General features: G+C 43.6%; 1 protein-coding gene across 1 annotated transcript; it reads left to right on the forward strand.

The window, feature by feature from the left end:
* Positions 1-21087, forward strand: LOC117040588 (keratin, type II cytoskeletal 5-like). The gene is made up of 9 exons (XM_033138434.1): positions 1-512; positions 4416-4624; positions 8609-8669; positions 9478-9573; positions 17754-17918; positions 18348-18473; positions 18718-18938; positions 20128-20162; positions 20417-21087. The coding sequence occupies exons 1-9, from the start codon at positions 75-77 to the stop codon at positions 20641-20643; spliced, it is 1578 nt and encodes a 525-aa protein (XP_032994325.1). The 5' UTR covers positions 1-74; the 3' UTR covers positions 20644-21087.
* The last annotated feature ends 4282 nt before the right edge of the window (positions 21088-25369 follow it).

A 25369-nucleotide genomic window follows, 5' to 3' on the forward strand; every position in this document is an offset into this window, starting at 1 on the left:
CTTGGCTGTCCAGGAGTCTCGTCTCATCTCTCTCTGTCTCTCTCTGTTTCCCCTTCTTGCTCCGAGGAGGAACAATGGCTCAAAAATCAGTCAGAGTCTCTAAGAATTTTAGCACCTCTTCAGCTGTTATCCCAGGTAGCCGAAGTAGCTTCAGCACGGTTTCGGTCTCCCGGGGAGGTGGTGCAGGATTTGGACGTGCCAGTGGTGGCTTTGGCAGCAGAAGCCTCCATGGCTTTGGAGCAAGTAAAAGAATCTCCATGGGTGGCTACCGTACTATTTCCAGATCTGGATATGGTTATGGATTAGGTCATGGAGGAGTTGCGTACCGGATTGGTGGTGGTGGTGGCTATGGCTATGGAGCGGGCGCTGGGGGCATCCATGAGGTTACCGTCAACCCAAACCTCCTGGCGCCTCTGAACTTGGAGATTGACCCCACCATCCAGAAGGTGAGGAAGGAAGAGAAGGAGCAGATCAAGACACTCAACAACAAATTTGCCTCCTTCATTGATAAGGTGAGTTTCTCTCTGGATGCCATCCTTAGAACTTTACGCTACCTTTAAGCAAGTTCCCGCCTGCTACTGTTTAAACAAGCTCTACTGACAATATAGGGCAGCTGTTTTCTTTCCCTGCTTACTATATCCTACCAACATTTCATTGCTAGAAAGAGACACAGCCATGTACAGTGGTACCTTGGTTTTCGAACGTCTCTGTTGATGAAAATTTCGGACGCCGTAAACACAGTAGTAAATGCTTTGGTTTTTGAACACGTCTTGGAAGTCGAACATGCCATGTGGCTTCCGTATTGAGTTTTCCATATTGAGGCTTCCATATTGATTTTTCGGTTTTTGAACGTTCCAAGACTCGAACCATCTTCCGGAATGGATTATGTTCAAAAACCAAGGTACCACTGTATTTGTAGAGCATCCTTGCTCTCACATCATTGATCACTTCCTGATGGCTGATCAGAGATGGGAGAGAACTGCAACTCCCATTATCCCTGGTTATGAACAATGGCAACTGGGTCTAATGGAAACTGTAGTCCAAAACATCAGGAGGACACCAGGCTAGGAAAGGAACACCTCCTCCTTGTGACCAGAGACTAAACTTCAAGAGACCTGGCGGAGAGAGCAAAAAGGGTACAAGTGCATGTGTGAACTCTATAGAGACATTTTGAAAAGGCATCTCCTAGATAATAGGCATGATAGGACTATACGTCTTACCTGTGTGGAAATTGCAGGGAAGCTCACAGGCTGCATTCATATTTCAGATGTTTTGTGCAACTTAACAGCATGACTAACCATCTTAAAAAAGAAGTAAATCCTCTGTGATTGATGAGAATGTGTTTTCCAGTAAGGGTGCTTAAGACCAGTCAATAGGTAAAGGTAAATGTACCCCTGACCACTCTGGGGTTGTGGCGCTCATCTCGCTTTACTGGCCGAGGGAGCCGGCGTTTGTCCGCAGACAGATTCCGGGTCATGTGGCCAGCATGACTAAGCCGCTTCTGGCGAACCAGAGCAGCGCACGGAAATGCCGTTTACCTTCCCGCTGGAGCAGTACCTATTTATCTACTTGCACTTTGACGTGCCTTCGAACTGCTAGGTGGGCAGGAGCATGGACCAAGCAACAGGAGCTCACCCCGTCACCCTAGGCTCTGTGGTTTAGACCACAGCGCCACCCGGATCCCAAGACCAGTCAATAGCTGGAGCTAAATCAGGGGGTAGAACATTAGGTCATGGATAGAAATTCCACTTGTTTATATTTTACTGACCTTAAAAATGTGTGACTAAAGAAACCAAGGTTTCTGCCCAAAGTCGCTTATGATCCTCAGTGTCTTAGAATCAGTAAAAAAAAAAATGTAGAGTATTTTCAAAGGTGAGATCCTTGCCTCTCTGGTGTTACAAGCCAGATATTCTCAGAAAGACTCATTTAGTTTCAGTATGAACCAAGGTTGGTAGCATAGTGGCCAGGACCGGTGCTAGGGCTTCTTACACCCTAGGCAAACCACCTTCTGGTGCCCCCTGCCCCCCCCCCCGCCAAAGCCTGCTTTAGCGGGAGGTGGGTGGGTGGAGAGGCAAGCAGCAGTTTCTCTGCTGTAGCAGAGAAGCTGCTGTTTGCCCGTCACACCGCCCACCCCCCGCCAAAGCCTGCTTTAGCGGGAGCCGGGGGTGGTGTAGGCGGCAAACAGCACCTCTCCGCTACAGCGGAGAAGCTGCTGCTAGCCCGCCCCCCCCCCCGCCCAAGCCTGGCCAGCGCCCCCTCCATTTTGGCGCCTTAGGCAATTGCCTAGTTCGCCTAAATGGACGTGCCGGCCCTGATAGTGGCACGAGTAATTTGGTACACTGTTCCTTTTGAAATCGGACAGGCAGCTACAACCTTGATATTTCATCACCTGCTCTACGCACATTTATTTCATTATGTGTTTCCAAAGAATTGATAGGAATAGGGGGAGAAATTCAGTTTAGTTTGGATTTATTGGCTAACGTACCTAATTTGCACTTTCTGAAGCAGTTACATGAACTGAAGTGCTGTTGCCCTTCACATTTTGCAGTGCAATTCTGCAATGTGTACAAAAATGTGCACTTCAATGCATATTGATTTTCAAAATGTGTCTGTTAAGGGAAATTGCATATAAAAAGGTGTACGTAAAGAGATATTTTTATGAATGACATGCTTAAAATATTATTATAATTAAATTTAAACAAATAACACGGATTGGCTCCACATCAGCCCTTTCCCCCCAATTGCTATCCTTCATTCATTGAGGGAATTCATACCACCCTCAAATAATTGCATTTGAGTGTTTTTGAGTTAGCCTCCTATGTCCTTGCATATATTTGATTTGTGGTGACATTTAAGTACTAGGAATAGGAATAGGAATAGGAATAGGAATAATTTATTATTGGCCAAGTACATTTTCCAACATACTTGGAATTTGTTTCAGCTACATTGCAATGTAAACGTTCCTCTCACAATACAAAGAAGCAAGGAAACCCCACCCATAATTTACCCCCCCCCCTTCAGCTATACTATGAATTTAACAATTTAATGGCACAAGGGAAAAAACTATTCTTGTGCCTGGCCGATTTTGTATATGAACTCCTGTAGCGACGTCCAGATGGAAGTAAATCAAGCAGATGATGACCGGGATGTAAAGGATCTGCTACAATTCTCTCTGCTCTCTTCCTAACTCGGGTAGCATAAATTGTCTCTATTGAAGGCAAGCTAACACCAATTACCCTTTCTGCAATTCTTACAGCTCGTTGGAGCCTTTTCTTGTCTCTCTTGGAGGCTGTACCGTACCAAGCTGTTATAGAATTATAGAGAACAGTTTCAATGATGCCCCTGTAGAATTGGAACAACACTTCCTGGGACAATTTAAATTTAAATGCTAGATGCATGATTCCCTAACTCTCAGGGGTCTGCTGTAGCTCAAGTGTGGAGAACCTTTGGCCTTCTGGATGTTGCTGAACCCTCATCAGCCCCTGAAAGCCCGGCTCATGGCAACAGATCATAGGAATTGTATTTCAGCAACACCCAAAATGCTATAGGCTCCTTGCACCTGCTGTAGCTGGATCCAGTTTCATTCTCCTGCTGCAGTGCATTGGCACATGATGCAAGATCAAATTATCTAATATTGAAGGTCTGGTTCTTCAGCTAAAACACATTGTGTCAATGGAAAATGTTTAGATAGCTTTGTGTACCTTGCATAGAGTCCAGCTTTTGCTTGTCTTGCGAGAAAGACCTGGAGATGATGAAATTTGAACAAGGTGCTTCTCCAGTTCATAGCTCAAGCTCTTAAATAGCTGTACCCACTTATGCAATATGTGAGAGTCAAGGAGAATTTAGCACGGGATTGCTAGGAAGAAATGAGAACATGAATAGAGATGGAGGTTGTAGTTGGAAGACCAGGTAGCCGTGGAAGATATCAGACTCCATTTCTTGGTATCTACCGCCAGCTGAGGTCCTAAACTTGCTTTTGAAAAATAAAAGTCACAATTGATCCTGTTATCAGAATCCATAGAAAATTCACCATGCTTTTTTTTTTAAGCAACCAATAGACACAATTAGATGCATGTGTCAAAAGATAGCACTTCCCGGTTTCATTCCTATATCTTTCCTTTTGTCCACCATCTGCAAAGCTCCTGGACCTTCTGAATCATTTGATACTAACCACTCTTTGAGCTGCGCTTAATACTAGCTCATTAGGTACAACCTGCCAGCTTCCTGGAACATTTTTTTAGGGAAAGTACCGGTATTTGCTGTGACAATTTCTTGCAATCTGTTTAAAATCAGATGCAAAAGAAGTTAAGATATCATCTCCTTCGATGGTGGTATAGCTTACCAACCCAAATTCTGTTTCGTCTGTACGCGATGCCAACATTCAACATATTTTTGTCTGGGTGGGATTCATTCAGGTCCGTTTCCTGGAGCAACAGAACAAAGTGCTAGAGACCAAATGGAGCCTCTTGCAGGAGCAAAAGATCACCCGGCGCAACCTTGAACCTTTGTTTGAGTCATACATCAGTAATCTAAGAAATCAGCTGGATAATATTACGGGACAGAGACCACAATTAGAAATGGAATTGAAAAACATGCAGGATACCGTGGAGGAATTCAGGATAAGGTGGGTACTGTAAAATTATTGTGATGATCATCATCATTGTTGTTGTATGGTAGGGGGTTAGACTTCACTAGATGATCCTTGGGGTCCCTTCCACATTTACAATTCTATGATAACCACAATTAATTTATAAATCAACTTCTGCACAATTTTCTCAAGGCGGGGTGCTGTTAAAAAGAGCTAACAAAAAAAACCCAACCAGTTAAAAACATAAAAACAGGAGATACATTTAAAAGAAGACAATACAAATTACCGGTAGAAACTCAGGGCAATGACCAGTTTATCCAGTTAGGGAAGTCTCTTGGAACACAGTTGTTTCTGGAAAGTGCAGGTGGTGGGTGTCTTTCAAGAGGGAAGCTGTTCCACAATAGGGGCAGCCACACTGAAACCCCCTGCTTCAAGTTACTTGCACATACTGCAGCAATCTGACTGAAGCAAAAGAGTGTAAAAGGGACAAATCAAAATGAGTCTGTCAGTCTTCTCCTTCTAGCGATCTCCTTGGCTGACTGCTGATGCTCTAAATATGAAGCAAAATCTCAGTCAGATGAAAAATCTTATCTATTTTTGGTCACATGTCAAAAGACAGTCTGGCTGGACATCTGATGCGCGCCCAAACTCCAGCAGCCCCCCCCCCCAGCATTGCAACCTGCCAGCGTTTACCCACCTTTCACTCTGGACCAAACAGTGGTGGTGATGCTGAAGGAGAGAAGCAGTGGATGCCACTGTCTATTTGCTCATTGGCTCTTGGCCTGAAAAGCAAGTGGGTGGTAGGTTGCAATGGGGAGGAAGAAGGAGCAGGTGGTGACAGATGGCGAGGAGGTAGATTCACGGAGGGGGGGGGAGCAGGGCATGGAGAGGGCCAACTTAAGACCTTTAGAATAGATCAATGTGCAATTCAAAATAAAAAATAATACTAACTATCCAGTAAAATAATGTTTTAAACAAACAAAAAACATATGCTTATTGCAAACCATAAAAGGAATTATAATCACGAGAGAGAGCGCGCACACAAATATTGGTTCATATATAAGCTGCCCCCAAATATACGTCGTACACTTAAAATGAGATTGTTTTGAAAGGCATCCCCTATATCTCCAGCACCATCCAATGTATTTTTGTTTTTTGTTTTTACAATCTGAAAATCAAATGCAAACTTTACACTTGTTTCACAATGGACTTAGTGAGCGATTCTTCCACAATAAAACACGAAGGTACACCATGGTTCCAGAGGTCCCATCTTAAATCACAGCTTCTCGACTTGCAAGAGCACATATGGGCCACACTTGCAAGACTCAAATCAAATCAAATTTTATTGAACGGTCACAGACCAAATCGTCCTCTTCAACTGGACAACGAAGCACACACAAGACAAACAACACGAAAAAACATTTCAAAATTAAGATCTTAAATAAAATTAAACGTTTGCCTTTGCCCACGCATTGTCAGTGGATAACTCATATTTCCTGTGTCTAATAGCAGAAACGCAGAATTTGGCAACATTAATCGTAGTCTCAGGGACCTTGTCTTCTACTAGGGCTCTCAAGCGTTGGGATTCTGATTCATTTTTAAACTTGTGAAGAACTGGGGTAATAAAAGTCTGTTGTAAATCCTCGTAGAAACTGCAATGCAGCAGTATATGCAGGTTTGTTTCCACCTCCAAGGAGCCACATGGGCAAACACGTGACTCATACGGTTTGCCTTCATACCTGCCTAGTAACAGGGCAGAGGGCAACACGTTGAATCTGACCAAAGTGAAGGAATGTCTATACTTAGGTATTTGTAGTTTGGTCAGATAGTCTGCGGGTGAAAACCCTCTCCCGAAGTCTCTTATTGAGGTATGTTTTTCCATTTTGCTCATGTGACACTGTAGCTCTATGTCCCTAATGCACTTGCAAGACTTGCAAGAGCACATATACAGGCCAGATTAGTTGGAAATGTGCAGCCTGTATTCAGATGAATATGGACTGAACACACACACACACACACCCTCTTTCATGGGCGTTTGGAGGTTGCTTGGCTCCAGGGAGCTAATGGCGTAAGACGAGCCTGCTGGATCAGGCCCACTGCCCATCTCGTCCTGTTTTCATGGCAGCCACCCACATGCCAGAACTACATTCCCCAAAAGGGACTGTTTCTGCTGCACCTTCTGGCCACTTCATATTTGGCAATGTTTCAAGAAAAGAAAGGTGAGGGCAGACTGGTCTTGGCCTCTCCTCAAAGTAAAGTCAATAAAACTAGTCCGGGCATTTTCATTTTTGAATTCCTTCAGAGATACGTAACATCAACCAAGGCCAGAAGCCAAAACACCAGGACACTTCAGGGCTCACAATGCTCTGCTTTTAAGGCCGAGTCTTGGTGATATTTGTGGGCTTGTATCTGGGGTTGCATGGAGAATAGGACAGAACATGTGCTGCACTTATCACCAGGACTGATGAATCATAGAATCATAGAGTTGGAAGAGACCACAAGGGCCATCCAGTCCAACCCCCTGCCAAGCAGGAAACACTATCAAAGCATTCCTGACAGATGGCTGTCAAGCCTCTGCTTAAAGACCTCCAAAGGAGGAGACTCCACCACACTCCTTGGCAGCAAATTCCACCAAGGACAGTAATTCTGAGAGGACGATTATTCTGGTTTATTGCCGTGTTAGCTCTTATAGCCTTCTACTCCCTTCCTCAGGCATTGCAGGTCTAAACCACCACCATCCAGCATGTCCTGTGTCCTTCCCAAAGCCTTCTTTCTGAATTTGCTCTTTACAAAAAGCCGCCATAGATGCTCAGAGTTCAGCCTGGTCCCTGTGTCATTGGTGGGTTGGGGATAGGGCCTCGCTTGCCTCTGAGCCCTGGGGCACTCCAGTAGCCCCTTTCTCTAGGTTATGGGGCTTGAGAAGTTGCACCAGCCTGCATTCCCAACTGTTGGATCTGGGGTTTTAGAGAGCACCAAAAAAAAACACCCCTATGACTATGTCAACAAATTGATACTTAACATTATTGCCTTAAAGCTCATGAATGACAGTTAAGCATTATCCCCCCGGCTGCTAGCTTCAAATGTTTTGAAAGGATGTGAACAAATGCACAGGAAGATTAGTTTATGAAATGTCATTAGCCAGGATACCTAAATGGAACCTTCACATTCAGAGGCAGTGTATCTTATATAGCAGAAATGCTTGAGACAAAGAAAATGAGGGGGGCTCTTGTGGGCTTGCTGGAGTCATATGCTGTGCTATATGGACACTAGTCAAGTAAGGATCTTAAGTACTTATGCTGAATTTGGAATTTGTGTAAACTTCCCTCTCAGCTTCAGCAAATATCAATCTTCAAACAGGGGTGTCCCTCCTTTTTTGCACATGGGTTCTGTAAGATCTCCAGTTCGTTGCTCATGATTAACCAGCCGATTCCGTTGCTTCTTTTTATAGTTTTATTGTGCAAAACTATTTACAGTGCAGAGCAAACAAATACACGTCTGTATCATCCATCAGCAGAATCCGGGAGTGCCCCTTTCCGGTTACCCCCCCCCCCCGCAAAAAAGACGCGGGATGCGGAATCTCTTCCTCCTTGCCCTACGTGGCACCCCTCTGTGCAATTGGGGTGACGGAAGTGACGTGCCACCCTCTGTGCCCGCAGGGTGCAAGGACTCTCTCACGTCCCTAGAGCCTTCGCTGCCCGTTCCCTAAGAAACCTCCCCTTCCCCGCTTGAGGTCTCATTGCTGCTGCCACTGGATGAAGAAGTGCTGCTCCTTGGGTGTTGTCGGGGCACTCTGTAACATCCCAAACCCCTGTCACCCCCACTGCACTGTGCCGAGGGCAGTTCCCTGAGAAGTTCCATCCTTCCACTTTAGTCTGGTGAAAGACCCAAAGATTATTGTGGCAGGTGACAGATGGCAATGGGAGACTTTAAAAGAATTCTGTGAAATAGGTGGGAAGGTCTTCCATGCCCCCCACTCCTCAAGTGGTAATGAGTCGCTCAATTTCCCCCTTCCTCCGACAGGTATGAAGAGGAAATCAACAAGCGCACAGGTGCAGAAAATGATTTTGTGATGCTCAAGAAGGTAAGTAATGGAGTGCAGGTGGGTTTCCATGAGGCAAAACGCAGAGATAACAGCAAGAACCTTTATTGAACTACATAACTGGGAAACCGGAGCAAAGCAAATGCTTATATACATTTCTGAAAGCTTGGGCCACTCCCACTCCCAACGTAATTGGCTGTCTAAACTTCCAAGCTGCGAATCACAACTCAAGAGTTCAAGGGCCAATGGCAGAGGCCTCAATCATGAAATGTTCTGTGATTGGACATCCTGTATCGAATCAGGACAAAGGAGCTCAGTATCCTTAGTCCAGACTCAAGGTCAGGCAAACACAGACCACTGAATACGTACATAACAGTAACTTCAGCACATTCGGCACAGAGTGATACGGCTACCAGGGCTGTCTTAAGTAAATCTGGCGTGAAGATCCCTCCGGCGCCCCTCACGCTCCACCGGGCAGGGCCAGGCACGGCAGGTAGCCGGAGGGCGCGGAGGGGCGGGTGGGGACGCTGTCAGCTTTGCTTAGGCAAAGCGGCCATGCAGCACTGCAGTCCAGGGAGCCCTGGCTGCAGCGCCGACGGGAGGCTTGCCAACGGCCTCCCCACGTCCGCAGCCTGAGAAGAGGTGAGTGAAAGCGGCACTGCCGGCGGGGCTGGTTGGCGCAGGTGCCCTTCTCAGGCCGTGGCGCCTTGCGCCAGTAGCCTCCATGGCTAAGACGTCCCTGGGGGCCACCCCTTTAAATGAATGCATGCTTTAACCTTTGTACTTTAAGGGGAAACTTGTGGTTTCGTTTTGGCTGTTCAGCCCTTTGATCTTTCCCCCCTCTTTCCAGGATGTGGATGCTTCCTTTATGAACAAGGTTGAGCTGCAAGCCAGAGTGGATTCCTTGGCTGATGAAATCAACTTCTTGAGAGCTTTCTATGAAGAAGTAAGAACACCTTCTTCTAGTCTTTTCAGGGAGAAAGAAAGAAGAGTCTAGCAACATGAGCCAAAACCAGCTCTGGTTGACACTTCGCATCTTGGTTGCTACCAAGACTCTCACTCTCTAGGGCTCTACTCAGATGGCATCCTATCACAGAGGAAACCAGCTCTTTGTGGCTCAATTCCACACTACTCTGCTGAAGTCTAAATCAGGGATGGGAAACCTCTGGTGTTCCAGATATTGTTGGACTACAGCTCCCATCATCCCTCACCATCGGCCATGCTGGCTGTGGCTGATGTCATCTGGAGTCTAGCATTATCTGGAAAGCCACAGGATTCCCCAGCCCTGATCCTAGAGGGAAGCAGCTGTGCAGCAGAGTCAATGCAAACATCACATGACTATACTAGCCTTTGAAGGAATTGCATAATTTGTCCAACTAGCATGGGTCTTCTGTCCCTATATTACTGAGAAGCCTTGAAACTAGAACACAATGAATCAGTCCAAACATGTGGATCAGGTCTGAATTCTGATTTTTCTTCCTTATTAGAAAATGTTCCAATTTTTGAAAAGAACAAAAGTAAAAATAATATACATCTCAAGTTATTAATATTGAAATATTATCACAAAAAGACACACTTGTCAAATATGATTTAAAGAAAAGCAGTAATCCATCAAGCAAAAGCCAGGCAATTCCACCAACATTCTTTCTATGAATGCAGTTTTTAAAAGAATGCCAATACGGTAGTGAATAGAAGGAAACCATAGGCTTTCAAAATACCCAGTACAGTGGTACTTCGGGTTAAGTACGCTTCAGGTTAAGAAGTCTGCTTAAGAACAGATATCGTGATCTGGTGGTGCAGTGGCAGCAGGAGGTCCCATTAGCTAAAGTGGTGCTTCAGGTTAAGTATGCTTCAGGTAAAGAATGGACCTCCGGAACGAATTAAGTACTTAACCCGAGGTACCACTGTATTTTGCTGACTTTTATTATTTTGTATGACAGTGCTGGAGTACCAAATAGGCTGTGTAGGCCAGTGTTTTTCAACCACTGTTCTGCGGCACACTAGTGTGCCGCGAGATGTTGCCTGGTGTTCCGTGGGAAAAATTGAAAAATTACTTTATATATACTTGAGAATTACTTTATATATAGTCAATATAGGCACAGAGTTAATTTTTTTAACATTTTCTAATGGTGGTGCGCCTTGTGATTTTTTTCATGAAACAAGTGTGCCTTTGCCCAAAAAAGGTTGAAAAACACTGGTGTAGGCATCAGTGTATGGGCCCTGAGACAATGAATCAAAATAATCTTGACTTGATCTTGAAAGAAAATTGCAATAGAGCTTTCTTAGTTCAATGCTATTCCACTAGAGCACGCACACAACGGGGGTGGGCAGCAATTTCCACTGCCATCCGCCCTCCACAGGGCTTAATCTAGAACAGCTCAATCAGTTTTGCCATTTCAGCAATTTTTCCAGCAGCGTCTTCGCTGTTCTGCTAGAGAAGCTGCCCTAGAGGTATACCTGTTGCTCACTACTGAAATCTTGGCACCTGTTAACCGAATCCAGCTTAATTCCAACTGTTTCTTACTTAATATGTTGCTCAGATGCCATGATAAAGTACAATCAGGACTGAAAGGTGAATGGATAGACAAAATACAAAGAGTTAGGCCTGAGATCTAACCAACCAAGCAGTTGGAGTCCAGCAGCAGCTGAAGAGCCAAAGGTTCCCCATCTCTGAAATAAGCTTCATGTTACAAATTTTCCTTGCTCAGTGTGGTCCAGTGCTTGAATGTGGTAGAGATGTGGGTGTCTTTCTTTTTTTTTTATAAGATTTTATTATTTTCCAATAGAAAAAGGAGAACAAAATACAAAAACAACACATAACATAAACATCAATAAAAACACAATAAACATTAAACCTAATCAACAATAAACATAATCAACATTCAAAACGATAACAACAATAAAAACATAAAAATAAACATATACAAACCTTAACCATTATCTTTCTTTATATATTTCTTGTTTCTAACTTCTCTGTTTGGGGACTTCCCCCATTCCCTCCACTGTCTTCAAAAAACATATACTTCTTCAAGGTAGCTTTATATATTGTTCACTTCACTTTTACCCAAATTTTAATATACTTAGCTTTCTTTTAGTCAAATATCTCAATAGCTATGTATCTTATCTTAACGACCTATCTTAACATATTTTGACACATACATCTTTCACATAACAACAATTCCTCTTACCATTCATATCTAATACATATCTACCAAAGCCGACATTCTATTTAATTCTGCTCAAATATTCAGTTTAACTGATTTAACCAAATAGTCTTTGAATTTTTTCCACTCCTGCGACGCCTTCCCCTCCCTCTGGTCTCGGACTCTGACGGTCAGTTCAGCGAGTTCCATATATTCCATCATCTTCATCTGCCATTCCTCCACCGTTGGTATCTCTTCACCTTTCCATGTTCTTGCCAATAAAATTCTAGCTGCTGTTGTGGCATACATAAAAAACACTCTATCCTGACTGGGTATCTCTTCATTGGTTATGCTCAGGAGAAATGCCTCTGGTTTCTTACAAAAGGTAACTTTCATTACCTTCTTAAGCTCATTATAAATCTTGTCCCAGAAGGCACTTACCACTGGGCACAACCACCACATATGAAAAAAGGTACCTTTCGCATGTTTACATTTCCAACATACATCTGACATTTTGGTATTCATCTTAGCAATCTTAACTGGTGTCAAGTACCATCTATAAACCATTTTCATTATATTTTCTCTTAATCCATGACAAGCAGTAAATTTAATACCTTTTTGCCACAATCTCTCCCAGTCATCCATCATGATATTATGTCCGACATCTTTTGCCCAATCTATCATTGAAGATTTAACCAGTTCATCTTTTGTATGCCACTCTAGCAAAAGATTATACATTTTGGAAAGGTTTTTAAAGTTCGATTCTATCAGTTCTGTTTCCAGTTTTGATTTTTCTACTTGAAAACCAATTTTTTTGTCCATTTTAAATGTTTCATAAACCTGATAATAGTGCAGCCAGTCGGGGACCTGGCTTTTTACTTGATCATAGCTTTTTAGCTTTAAAGAGTCCCCTTCCTGCTGCAGTATGTCCATATATCTTAACCAGTTTGCAGACATGTTCGGTCTCTTATATGCCTTGGCCTCCACTGGGGAGATCCATCTAGGAGTCTTTCTCTCAAACAGGTCTTTGTATCTAGTCCAAACCTGATATAAGGATTTTCTCACAATATGCGACTTAAAAGTTCTGTGGATTTTAGCTTTGTCATACCAAAGGTATGCGTGCCAACCAAACATATTATCGTGTCCCTCCAAGTCCAACACATCAACATTGTCTAGTTTAAACCAATCCTTTAACCAGCAAAAGGCCGCAGCTTCAAAGTAAAGCCTTAAGTCCGGCAGGGCAAAGCCTCCTCTGTCTTTTGAGTCTGTTAAAATCTTAAATTTTATTCTAGGCTTTTTTCCCTGCCATATAAATTTCGATAGGTCCTTTTGCCATTTTTTGAAACAGTCTAATTTATCCAAAATTGGTATGGCTTGGAATAAGAACAGCATCCTTGGTAGGACATTCATTTTAACCACTGCTATTCTTCCCATTAACGACAGTTTGAGTCTTGTCCAAATCTCCATGTCTTTTTTTATCTCCATCCACAGTTTTTCATAATTGTCCCTATACAGGTTCAAGTTCTTACTTGTGAGATTGATACCTAGATATTTTACGGATTTAACAAAATTGAGGCCAGTGGCTTCTTGAATTCTTTGGATCTGTTCTGCACTCATATTTTTACCTAGAACTTTGGTTTTCTGCTTATTTAATTTGAAGCCAGCTACAAGTCCGAATTGTTCAATTAGTTCCAAGGCTCTGGGGACACTGCCTTCTGGTTCTTGCAGGGATAGCATCAAATCATCCGCGAAGGCACGTAATTTGTATTCCTTCTCTCCCACTTTGATTCCTTTTGTCTGTTTATCTTTCCGAATCATATTTAGAAGGACTTCCAGGACCGTGATAAAAAGTAAAGGGGAGATAGGGCACCCTTGTCTTGTTCCTTTCTCTACTTCAATCTCCTCCGATATCACACTGTTTACAATAACTTTAGCTCTTTGTTCTGTATAAATGGCCTTTATGCCATTTAAAAATTTTTCTCCAACTCCCATCTTTTCCAAATTCTTTTTCATGAATGTCCAAGATACTTTGTCAAAAGCTTTCTCTGCATCAACAAACAATAGTGCTGCATCTGTGTTTATGTCTCTCTCCAGTTTTTCTAGAATGTCCACAATAATTCTCGTATTATTACTTATTTGCCTTCCTGGCAAGAAACCTGCTTGGTCTCTGTGTATATAATCTTTCAACACTCTTTTCAACCTTGTAGCCAAAACATTTGCAAAGATTTTATAATCCACATTCAAGAGGGATATTGGACGATAGTTTTTCATTAAAGTCTTATCAGTATCTGGTTTTAAGATCAGTGTGATAAAGGCTTCTTTCCACGTCTCTGGTGCCCTATCTCCTTCTAGTATTCTATTGCAAGTTTCTCTTAACGGCTGTGATAGCCAGTCTTTCAATGTCTTGTAATATTTTGCTGTTAATCCGTCCGGTCCTGGAGCCTTCCCCAGTTGCATGTTGTTTATTGCATCTTCTATTTCTTGTGTCGTTATTGGGTGGTTGAGAGTTGTTAGTTTTTCCTCTGGGACCTTTTGCAATCCATTCTTCTCCAGGAATCGGTCTATCTCTGCGTCATCTATCTTCTCCTCCTTGTACAGTTGTTTATAGAATCTCTGAAAACACCATCTGATTTCCTCCGGTTTCTCTACATTTTTTCCATTTACTACCAATTTGCTGATGACATTTGCCTTTTGTCTTTTCTTTAATTGCCAAGCTAGTAGTTTTCCGCATTTATTTGCAGATTCAAATGTTCTTTGTTTCATCATTTTCACTTTCCATTCGATATCTTGATTCATAATATTGGCATATTGGGATTGCAAATATTTGATTTCTTTTTGAATTTTAACACATCTAGGATGTCCTCTTAGTTCTTTTTCCTTTTCTTTGATTAATTTCAACAATCTCTCCATCTCTACACTTTGTTGTTTCTTCTTTTTTACCTTTTCACTAATGAGGAATCCTCTCATTACCGCCTTACTTGCATCCCAGGCAGTCCTTTTCTCCACATCTGAGTTCCAATTAATTTGAAAATATTCTTTCATCTTTTTCGCCGCTCTTTCTACTAGCTTGGTATCTCTCATCAAAGCATCATCCATTCTCCACCTAAAAGAGTCCTTGGAAATCATTTTTAGGTTTACCTGTACCGGATTGTGATCTGAAAGCGTTTTAGGACCGATTTCTGCTTTTTGTAATTTTGGAGCCAATTCATTCGAGATCCAGACGTAGTCTATCCTCGACCATGACTGCTGAGATTCACTAAAGTACGTTGCCTCTGTTTCTGTGGGGTTTTTTAATCTCCAAGCATCTAACAGATTCAAATTGTCCACCATTTCAAAAAAAGTCTTTGGGAGTTTCCCATCATTTGTTAATTTTGTTCTTTGAGATCTGTCCATTAATGTGGAAACTGCCCCATTAAAGTCTCCAAGGCAAACTACCTTATAGTCCAAATAATCCAACAGCAAGTCATGGATTTTTTTGTAAAAAATTGACTTTCCATCATTTGGTGCATAGAGTCCCAGAATTAAAAATTTTTCGCCTTGTACGTTAATTTCAATTGCGATATATCTCCCTTCTTCATCTTTAAATAGCTGTCTTGGGCTATATTTCTCCTTTGCATAAATCACTACTCCTCTCTTCTTGACCTTGTCCGATGATATAAATTCTTGGCCTAATTTTTTGTTCTGTAACAATCTTCTGTGACGCCGAACTATGTGGGTTTCCTGTAAACATATTATGTCCAAATTCTTCTTTTCTATGCTATAAAACACTCTGCGTCTCTTTGGTCTCTGGTTCAATCCCCGGACATTCCATGTCATCAACTTGAGCGCCATTTTCCTTTCTCTAATCTTCTCCTCCAGTTGCTTCTCCTTTCTTGCCTTCCTCTGGATCCTTGCCTGGACTTGGTAGACTTGGTGGTGGTCCCGGCGGTGGTGGAAGTACCTCTGGGAACCTGTAGAATTGTGCTGGGTCGAGTGGTGTGCCTTTAAATTGTTCCAGGTGCTTGTCCAAAAACTTCTGTTTCTCCGCCAGGGACCTTATTCTTATCTTTTTTCCTTCAAACGTGAATGCCAGGCCTTCTGGGAATTCCCAACTGAAGGGGATTTTCCTTTTTCTAAGCTCAGTTGTCAAGTCGTTGTAAGGAATTCTTTTGTCGAGGAAAAATCTGGGGATGTCCTTATAAAAAATTACTTTATTCTGCTCTACCACCAGGTTATTTCTGTAATGGCAATCCAGAAAGAAATCTCTATCGTGTCGATCGTGGCACACAATCAAACAGTCACTGACTGTTTTGTTACTTTTCTTTCCTCTGGAACCTCTTGGACCAAATCTGAAGGCCTTCACTATGCGCGCTGAGACGTTAATTTCTTCTATCTCCCAAAATCCTGAGAATAGCTTCACTATGTAGTCTTTTAAGTCTTCCCCTTCCACTTCTGGAAGATTTCTTAGGCGGATGTTGCCCTCTCTTTGATGTAGTTGCAGAAACGCAAGGGACTCTTCCACAGACCTCTGTCGTGTTCCAATATTCTCTATCTGTTCCAAATCTAAGTTGTCTAGTTTTTCCTCCACCTTTTTTATTTTTTCCTTGACCACTTTAATTTCCTCTGAGTCCTTTTTCAGGGTGGCCACCTCTTGCCCAATCCTATTAATCTCTTCTCTGTTCTTCCTTACGTTCTCCTCAATTTGTCCAATAGATTTTTCTAGGGTCTGCGTAGAATTTTTAATATCAGCTTTTATATCAGCTTGTAATTTTTCTATTGCTGAATTCACTGCTGTATTTCCTGAAGAAACTTGGTCTTGTGTTTGCTTCAATCCATCAGTCACGCTTTTCAATCCTGCTGCAATCTCTGCAACGCTGACAACTAGTTTCTCCATTTGTTCCTGTAGAGTAAGGGAAACAGAGCCTTTTCTTTTTTCAGAGCCAGTTCCTTTAGATCTAAGTTCCATTCCTTGTGGGCTCTGCAGCTGTAATCTCAAGGTCACTCCAGTTTCTGTAGTAACAATCTCAGACATTCACAGCAGAAGGCCAACAGTCCCAAAGATAAACACCAGGTGGCCAGCAGCTCAGTCCTGAGAACAAAGAGGCTGCTGAGCCAGGAGCCCACACCAGTCCTGAAAGTCCAACTTTTAGGCAAAGAGTTTTGATTTTCCAAAATATAAATTCCTTAAAGCCAAGAAGAGTCTATTTTCAGATAGCCCAAGCCAGTCACAGTTCCTAGCTTGCAGTGTTACCACCAAAGTCCACAAAGTAGCTTGTAACTGGTTACAAAAAAGTCCAAATGTCTCCACTGGTAAACAGTCACTGAAACACCAACAAAGAAAAAATGGCAACAATGTATTACAGCCCGCTACTGACCCGGAATCCTAATCCAGAGGGTGAGGGGCATCTTCTTTTGCCATATCAACTGTTTTTAAGTCTTTAAGCATCCTTTAAATAACTTTTAATCAACTTTTAAAAAGTTCGCAAAACTTTTCCGTTAGTCGCGGCTTTGATCTTTTAGCGCTACCAAGCTCGCGCAAACAGTTTAAAGGGAACAGGCTTCCTTTCACAATTCCTCTGCAAGCAGTGCTCTTAAATCTTGTAAAAATGATCCAATTTTTAACTTACAGAGTTTCTTTGGAAGTCTCTATGCAGGAAGTGCCGGGTGCTCGAGTCTGGCGGGATCGCTGCTTTGATCCTCCGCAGGCAGACGCTTCTTCAGTCCCGTGCCGGCGCTCCGCTCGCCCGATTCTCCCCCTTACGAGGGTAAATCGGGAACGGAGACGGCACGTCTGGGACCCACGAAGCTCAGGTCCACGGGACGCTCTTCCCGTGGCTTTAAGGGACCCGTGGCGCAGGCACGGAAGTCCCTAAAGCCTGTCGGAGGACGGAGCCGTCGGACTCCCGTCCGCCATTGACCGGCACCTAACCGGAAGTCGAGATGTGGGTGTCTTTCATCTCAGTAAGCTCTCTTTCGTCAACTCTCTCCCCCCCCCCCCCGGTAGGAATTAGCCCAGTTGCAGGCCCACATTTCTGACACCTCTGTCGTTCTCCAAATGGACAACAACCGAAACCTGGACCTGAACAGCATCATTGCCGAGGTCAAGGCTCAGTATGAAGACATTGCCAACAGAAGCAGGGCTGAGGCAGAATCGTGGTATCAAAGCAAGGTGAGCAGTTCTTAAGTGATGTGTCCCTATTTGAAGAGCTGTTGGAGGATATTCCTATACCTTAAGGCATCCACTGTTTGAAAGACCATTTAAAGATAAAGAACCCTAAGAATTGAAAAATGAGCACCTGGGCAGCAGACTGAGCAGACATGAAGGTCACCTGTTCACAGCCTTCCCAATATGGGGAGATGTATTGTGTGCCTATTTGACCTGTATAAATTATTTCTAAATTTACATCAATATACATGCGCACATTTTATGCAAATCTGTGTCCTCCATTCTCCTCTTTGGAGTTTTTTCTCTCTTTTTTAAGAAGGGGTGATGCATTTCCTCTCTTTTTGGCAATTTAGAAGTGGCCCCCTATGTTTGCCTCCATCAAAGTTTGCACTTCAGTAATCTAAACAAATTTGCCCCTTTTTTGCCTCTCAGTATGAAGAATTGCAGCTTTCCGCTGGAAGGCACGGAGATGATCTGCGCAATACAAAGACTGAGATCTCTGAGCTGAACCGCATGATCCAGCGACTCCATTCTGAGATCGACAATGTGAAAAAACAGGTACTGTTACGCACGGCTGTTGAAAATTTCAACTAAAGGAGCATTACATGGCAAAGTTGGCAAGGGGCAAGGGGCAGTGGGAGCTATATGGGGGGAGGGCCTTAGAGGGAAGAAAGATAAACTTTATTTTGTACCAGTCTTCAAATGCCTTGTTTTGCTGAAGTAAGTATTTTACTTAATTCTAATTGAATTATCCTAAGTTGCTCCAAACTGAGAACATTGCCTTTTCTCCCCCCCCCCCTAGTGTGCCAGCCTGCAGGCAGCCATTGCTGATGCAGAGCAGCGTGGAGAACTTGCCCTTAAAGATGCCAGGATAAAGTTGGCCGAACTGGAGGAGGCTCTAATGAAGGCCAAGGCGGACATGGCTCGTCAGCTTCGGGACTACCAGGAGCTCATGAACGTCAAACTGGCCCTGGATATTGAGATCGCCACCTATAGGAAGCTGCTGGAAGGGGAGGAGAGCAGGTTGGTGGAACTCAAGTGGGTTGGGGTGATGTGTGAAATGCACCGCTAGACCCTGTCTTGGTGTGGACAGACCCCATCCTCCTCTTTGATCTCCACCAAGCTTCTTGCCTACCAAGGTATCGCCCAGGGATAGAGGAACTGTGGTCCTCCAGATGTCATTGGACTCCAATTCACATCTGTCCCCACCAGATTGACTAGTGGTCAAGGATGATGGAGTTTTAGTTGAACAACATCTAGAGCAGTTTTTTTCAACCTTTTTGGGGCAAAGGCACACATGTTTCATGAAAAAAATCACGAGGCACACCACCATTAGAAAATGTTAAAAAAATTAACTCTGTGCCTATATTGACTATATATAAAGTAATTTTCCCACGGCACAGCAGGCAACATCTGAAAAACACTGATCTAGAGGGCCACTCCACAGCAGTCAAAACTATTCATTGCTACAATACACATATCTAATATAGGCTTCCGTTGACCAGTGCTCCCAGATACAATATTTACATTATTATGATGGGCTCTGAAAGCTAAAGCAAACTTTTTGACCAGCCTTCTGGAAAGAGGAGAAGTTTAGCAGGAGGGCACCCAGGCCTATCATTACCACCTAGAATCTTCTCAGTTTCACTGTGTCCCTTTCTGATGCTGAGGCCTCCGTTCCAGCTGGAGTTTGCAGCTGCAATCTAAGAATGCTGCCATGGATTTGTGGTATCCACCATGGTCTTATAATCCACGTCATTGGAAAATGGAACTTCCTGGGCACTGCAGATGAAGATGGCAGCTGCAACTGTGGCTTCTGGGCCTCCACCAGACAACTCTCTTCCAAGCAGCCCCTTGACTCTGGGCACAACCCTTGGGATACCAAAGCTCCAAGTCCATTTTGATCTATCACTTTGTTGTTGTGGTGGTCATGATGGGGGGAACACAGGAATGCTTGTCCTCATTCTAGTGTTCATTTCCTGCACATGGAAAACAAGTTGTAAATGAGAAAAGGTTTGTAGCTTCCAATTGGATTTCTCTATGCACAGGAAACTAAAGCCTTGCCAATGCCTTAATGCTCTTGAGTAGAACAGTGACCTTACTGGCCGTCTTAAGCTCTGCAGAATTGCATTTGAACCACTGCTATTTTTTTCCAAGCTGCTGGGTCATAACAATTAAAGTAACTTCCTTTGCTCTTTCTCTCATTTAACAGGCTTGCTGGAGAGGGAGTTGGCGCCGTAAATATCTGTAAGTACTAAGCAGGTGAATCACAGAAACTCACAGTCCTCTAATGAATTATCTCACACCACTGATCTAAAGAAATAAAGGATCAAATGTTTTGTCAGCAACAACAACAACAACAACAACAAATACCCAAGGAAATGCATAGTTATTGTATGAAAACAGAAATATGAGCTTGGCCGAATTCTTGATGCCTTCTTTGATGTTCCTCAGATGTTTTGATCCATGAATCCTCAACTTCTCCTCTGCTCCCTTTGCAGCTGTGGTCCATTCATCTGGAGGCATGAGCTACGGCGGTGGAAGTGCCATGGGCCTTGCAGGTGGCGTTGGCCTTGGCTACGGAGGAGGCCTCAGCACTGGAGGAAGCAGCTTCACCTCTGCTGGTGGCAAGACGCTATCTGGGAGCATGGCTTCAGCCCGGGGGAGCAGTTCCAGTATGAAGATTATGTCAAAAACCTCCACAACCAGAAAGAGCTACCAGAACTAAAGGCGTCCATGGCTAAGTCAGGGGTGGAAATACCTGTGGTCCTCCAGGTGTCGTAAGACTCCAACTCCCATCCGGCATGGCCACCAGTGAGGGTGGATGGGAGTTGAAGGCTGACAACATCTGGAAGGCCACCAGTTTCCCCATCCCTGAATGAAGTCAAATTAGGCAAGGCTGACTCACAGGAGAAAACTAGACATAAGAGTGATTGTTCCCACTCCAATTCTGTTAAGTGTGGGTCTGGGGCAGAGTCATGTTTAAAGCACAGCATGAACAGGCTGGAAGGGAGAAATACAGAGTGGGATGCAGAGAGAAAACAGAGAGATCTTCGCAAGTGTATCAATGCAGTGCATGAGAGATAAAGTAATGAGAACACCGCTTGCATTTTCATCGTGGAATCTTCCTGATCCAGCAGTTCTTACCAGACATTACAGGTGATCTAAAATGCTTATTTACAGCTCCTCAATGGGAAATTTTACATCCACAGTTCCAGAGTTTCCGTTAGGAGATATTCCCAGCCCTATCTGGGTTGAAACTGGTATCTTCTGCATGGAAAGCCGTTGCTCTCTACCGCTGAGCTGTGTCACTTCCTGAATTCCCTGGGAAGATGGAATGCTTGTTAAACCCTCTGGTAATTGTATCTATGTGAGGAGAATAGGTGTCTCCTAACAACTCACAGTTTCGAGTGGAAAGCCATGACTATCTACAGTGGCACAATACTGATTAAATGAATAGAACAGATGGGGCTGCATCTGCTAGGGTTGCCATGCAGTAGTCAATTCAGATTTGCGATATGAAAATATAACTGATATTCTTAGTTACTTCATCACTACTCATGCATTGCACTGATATAGTTATGTAATACCTCTGCCATTTACTCTTCCTCCCATTCTGACCATCAAAAATGTGAGATCTGTTCTCTATTGGTATCAGGATTGGAGAACAAACACACAGGGCAGCTGTCTATTCTATATTTCACTGTGCATCATGCAGTTCTGCCATTACCACTTACTATGCTTTTTCATTGGCTCACCATATGTTTTTTAAAGTGCATTTTTAATTTTCACATCTGCCCTAAAGTACACATTGAAGTTTAAATGCATTAATTGTCCCCTAAGAAAAGCGATTCATTACTTTCTGAAAATAATGGGCATAATCCAGCCAAAATTAAGGGCATTTTGGCACCATTGGTTTCTGCAAAAGCGTTATGCACGTCTCTTCACACAAATTCAATGGGATGGGGACCTGTGGTGGTGTTTCCTTCTATAGCTAACAATACTTTCTTGCCGGGGGGGGGGGTGGGGGGAATTGCAGGGCAAATATTAAGGGCAAAAGGCTTAAACCTCTTCCCTCAACGCTGTAAACCTGATTCAGTTCCCCCTCAATGTAGTCATAAAGATATAATCAAGAAATCAAGTAGTGGGTTTCCCTTTCCATATTTGGTTTTACCCTTAAGAGTGATTGGGTAATGCTGCGTAAAAGCCAACCATCATGGGATGACAGTCATTCTTTCCATGTGAAATATCTTCCATGTGAAATATCTGTAATTTTGGTTTCCATAAAACATATTGGGTCCATGAACATTTTTGGGGGAAGGTTTTTCTGTGGTATAGTGCAGAAAACACAAACCCAATCTATATACAATTTGGGAAATTTGAATCCTATTCAAAAGACAAATGTCTTTCAGCAGTTCCCTGAAAACATTCTGGGTTTTCTAACAAGCCTTTGGGATTAGGAATAAGAAATCAGTAAAAAACGAAGACATTGTTTCAGTGTTCGCAGTAAAAATAGTAGCATTCTTTTGTGTTCTTGGTTGCTGTTTTCAAAACAATAACACATCTGCAGCTCAGCTAGCTTTACCCTGGCCTTGGGTGAATTAATTTCCCCAGAATGTTATGCCATTATGTATAAGAGCCTGGAAACAAGTGTAAACACCAGAATGGTCTTTGCATAATCAATATGCAGCAGAATCACCTGGAATAAGCAAAAGGGTCGTTTCAGTTTATTGGCTCCATGACTGATGGCTCCTTGAAAGGAAAGGAGATGTATTTCTCATCTATAATTGTAATCAAATGACCACAACACTTGTTACTTTTGTGTTTATGTTGAAGTATTTCCAATTTCATGCCATCTCCATAATAAAAACGCTGTCGATCTAAGCTGTGTGCATTGATTCTGACTGTGTGGGGCTCCTTTCATACATCTTGCTTTAAGGACCGTTCTTGTGTTGCCACCCTCCAAACCTCTCATGGAAATGGCACATGAAGAGGGGACTCAGAGGATGATCTCAGGGCCCAGGTAGGTTCAAATGCAGAGAGGCAGTTTGCGTGTCGAGGTCCCCAATCCACCCCTCAAGTAAAACACACTTCACACCAGATATAATTTTAAGGTTTTGGCATTAATTTGGCCACAACTTTATTGAATACAAAATAAGTGAGTGGTTGCTTAGGCATTGGTTAAGACTATCTGTCCCGCTGGGGACAGAACTGACATCCACCCGCCTGTGGAGTCAGTATAGGGGAAAACGCTTTGGGGAGAGAATGTGCGCCCGTTCTCCCCAAATGCTCCCAGGGGCTCTTGCGTGGGCCCTGTCCCCCGACCGGGGGGAAACGGACAAGCATGGTGAGCCCCTGGATTCCTTTAACGGAATTCCCCTCGCCGCCGCAGCCTTGAAGGGGCAACCACAGCCAACCTGCCCCTTCGCAGCATAGGAGGGGCAACCACAGCCAACTCTGCCCCTCCTAAACCAATTTATAACCAATGCCTAACCGCCAACCTTACAAGTTGTGACTAATTGCTATGAAGTAGGCGAAAACCAAATGGCACCAGCCAATCAGCCAAGTGGAAAAATTCCTACCAGGCCCCTGCTCCAAAAGCAGACGACCCCATGACAGGCATAGCAAGGTCAATGCAGAGGCCTAATAACAGGGAGGGAGGGTGGGTGATCCGATGCACGAAGCCAGGAGGGCTCCGATGCTGAGTGCAGGGTCATTTATAGGCTCTGGACTGTCCATCAACAAGTTGCAACATAGAAATCTCCCCAACGACAGCCAGAGCCCAATCGCAGTAGTGGCCATCCATACAAACCCGCCCAGCAGCAGAGGGGTGACTTGCTAGCCCCGACCACAACACATGCTCTCCATGAAGGAGAACATGCTATATCTTAATACCAGCAGTTTGAACAGGGCCTGGAAACTAATTGGTAGCCAGTGCAGTCAGACTAGGATCGGTGGAATATGCTCGAACCATCTTGCTCCAGTGTGCAACCTGGCTGCTGAATTCTGCACTAACTAAAGTTTCCAAACCATCTTCAGAGTGAGCCCTATGTATAACACATTGCTGTAATCAATACATTGCAATATGAACACCTCCTGTTTCCTCCAGTGACAAACTTGAGTATATGGGTCCTCACTTGTGGTATCACTGATGTCACAATGGGTGTTGCACCTGATGAAGGAAGACCACAGGAATGTAAGAAAGAAAGAAAGAAAGAAAATGTGACTAGTTGATAATCATTCTCAAGGGAACTGTCTCTGCAGCTCTCGCTAAGCTTCAGATAGCCGCCTCTATTCCCATCATGTTCAAAGACGAAAATGTCACTTGTTAATTTATATGAAGTTAAAAGCGATGCCTTTAGGAAACTCCAGCACTGTAAACTACAGGTTTCTGAGGGGAAATTATTCTGGAAGAATTCAGAGGAGATAATGATCCGACATGGTCAATTCTTCCTATCTATCTCTTCCTGGCTCTGTTTATATATGTTTAAAGGTAAAGGGACCCCTGACCATAAGGTCCAATCACAGACAACTCTGGAGTTGTGGCCCTCATCTCATTTTACTGGCCGAGGGAGCCGGCGTACAGCTTCTGGGTCATGTGGCCAGCATGACCAAGCTGCTTTTGGTGAACCAGAGCAGCGCACAGAAACGCCTATTACCTTCCCGCTGGAGCGGTACCTATTTATCTACTTGCACTTTGACTTGATTTCGAACTGCTAGGTTGGCAGGAGCAGGGACTGAGCAAGAGGAGCTCACCCCGTCACGGGGATTTGAACTGCTGACCTTCTGATGGGCATGCCTAAGAGTCTCAGTGGTTTGGACGACAGCACCACCCATGTCCCTTTATCTATGTTTATTACCTCCCTATTCTATCCCTTGTGAGAAGTCTTTGATGGTTGCCTTTGGTGTGTGGTCTGTTGGTAAATGGCTAAAAACATGCAGTGATCAGTATGTGTCTTTGATGTAGGGCAGGGTGGCTCATAGCTGAGCCAGCATCTATATCTAGTTTTGGAGCATAGAAATTCAGAAGTTCACCTTAGACTGTTGCACACAGTGCTATGCATCAAAGGCTTCCTGGGGTTCGTTTTGGCACTTCTTCAGGGCATTTCATTGGCAGATTTAAGTGCTGCTTCGTAATGTTTATTTTACTTACTGTTCAGAATAAAAGCTGTAATCTTCTCACCCACTTGCATTTGTATTGCTTCTGAATCTAATTTTAAAAGAACCATCTTGCATTGGGCAAGACACAGGGTTAGAAAATTCCACTTGCTTTTACAAGTCATCAGGACATTACATTAGGTACACAAAGTGATGAAAATAATGGAAAAGGCCTCATGCCAGACATACCAAAGATATTAATTCAGGCCAATTACCTGTGATCTCCAGCTGCCAAACCCAACTCTCCAATGAGATAAAAAGGGGGAGCGCGTGAGATTCCCGGAGGATCATTTCAC

Source organism: Lacerta agilis, chromosome 2, assembly GCF_009819535.1.
Source record: "Lacerta agilis isolate rLacAgi1 chromosome 2, rLacAgi1.pri, whole genome shotgun sequence".
NCBI classification, from domain to species: Eukaryota; Metazoa; Chordata; class Lepidosauria; order Squamata; family Lacertidae; genus Lacerta; species Lacerta agilis.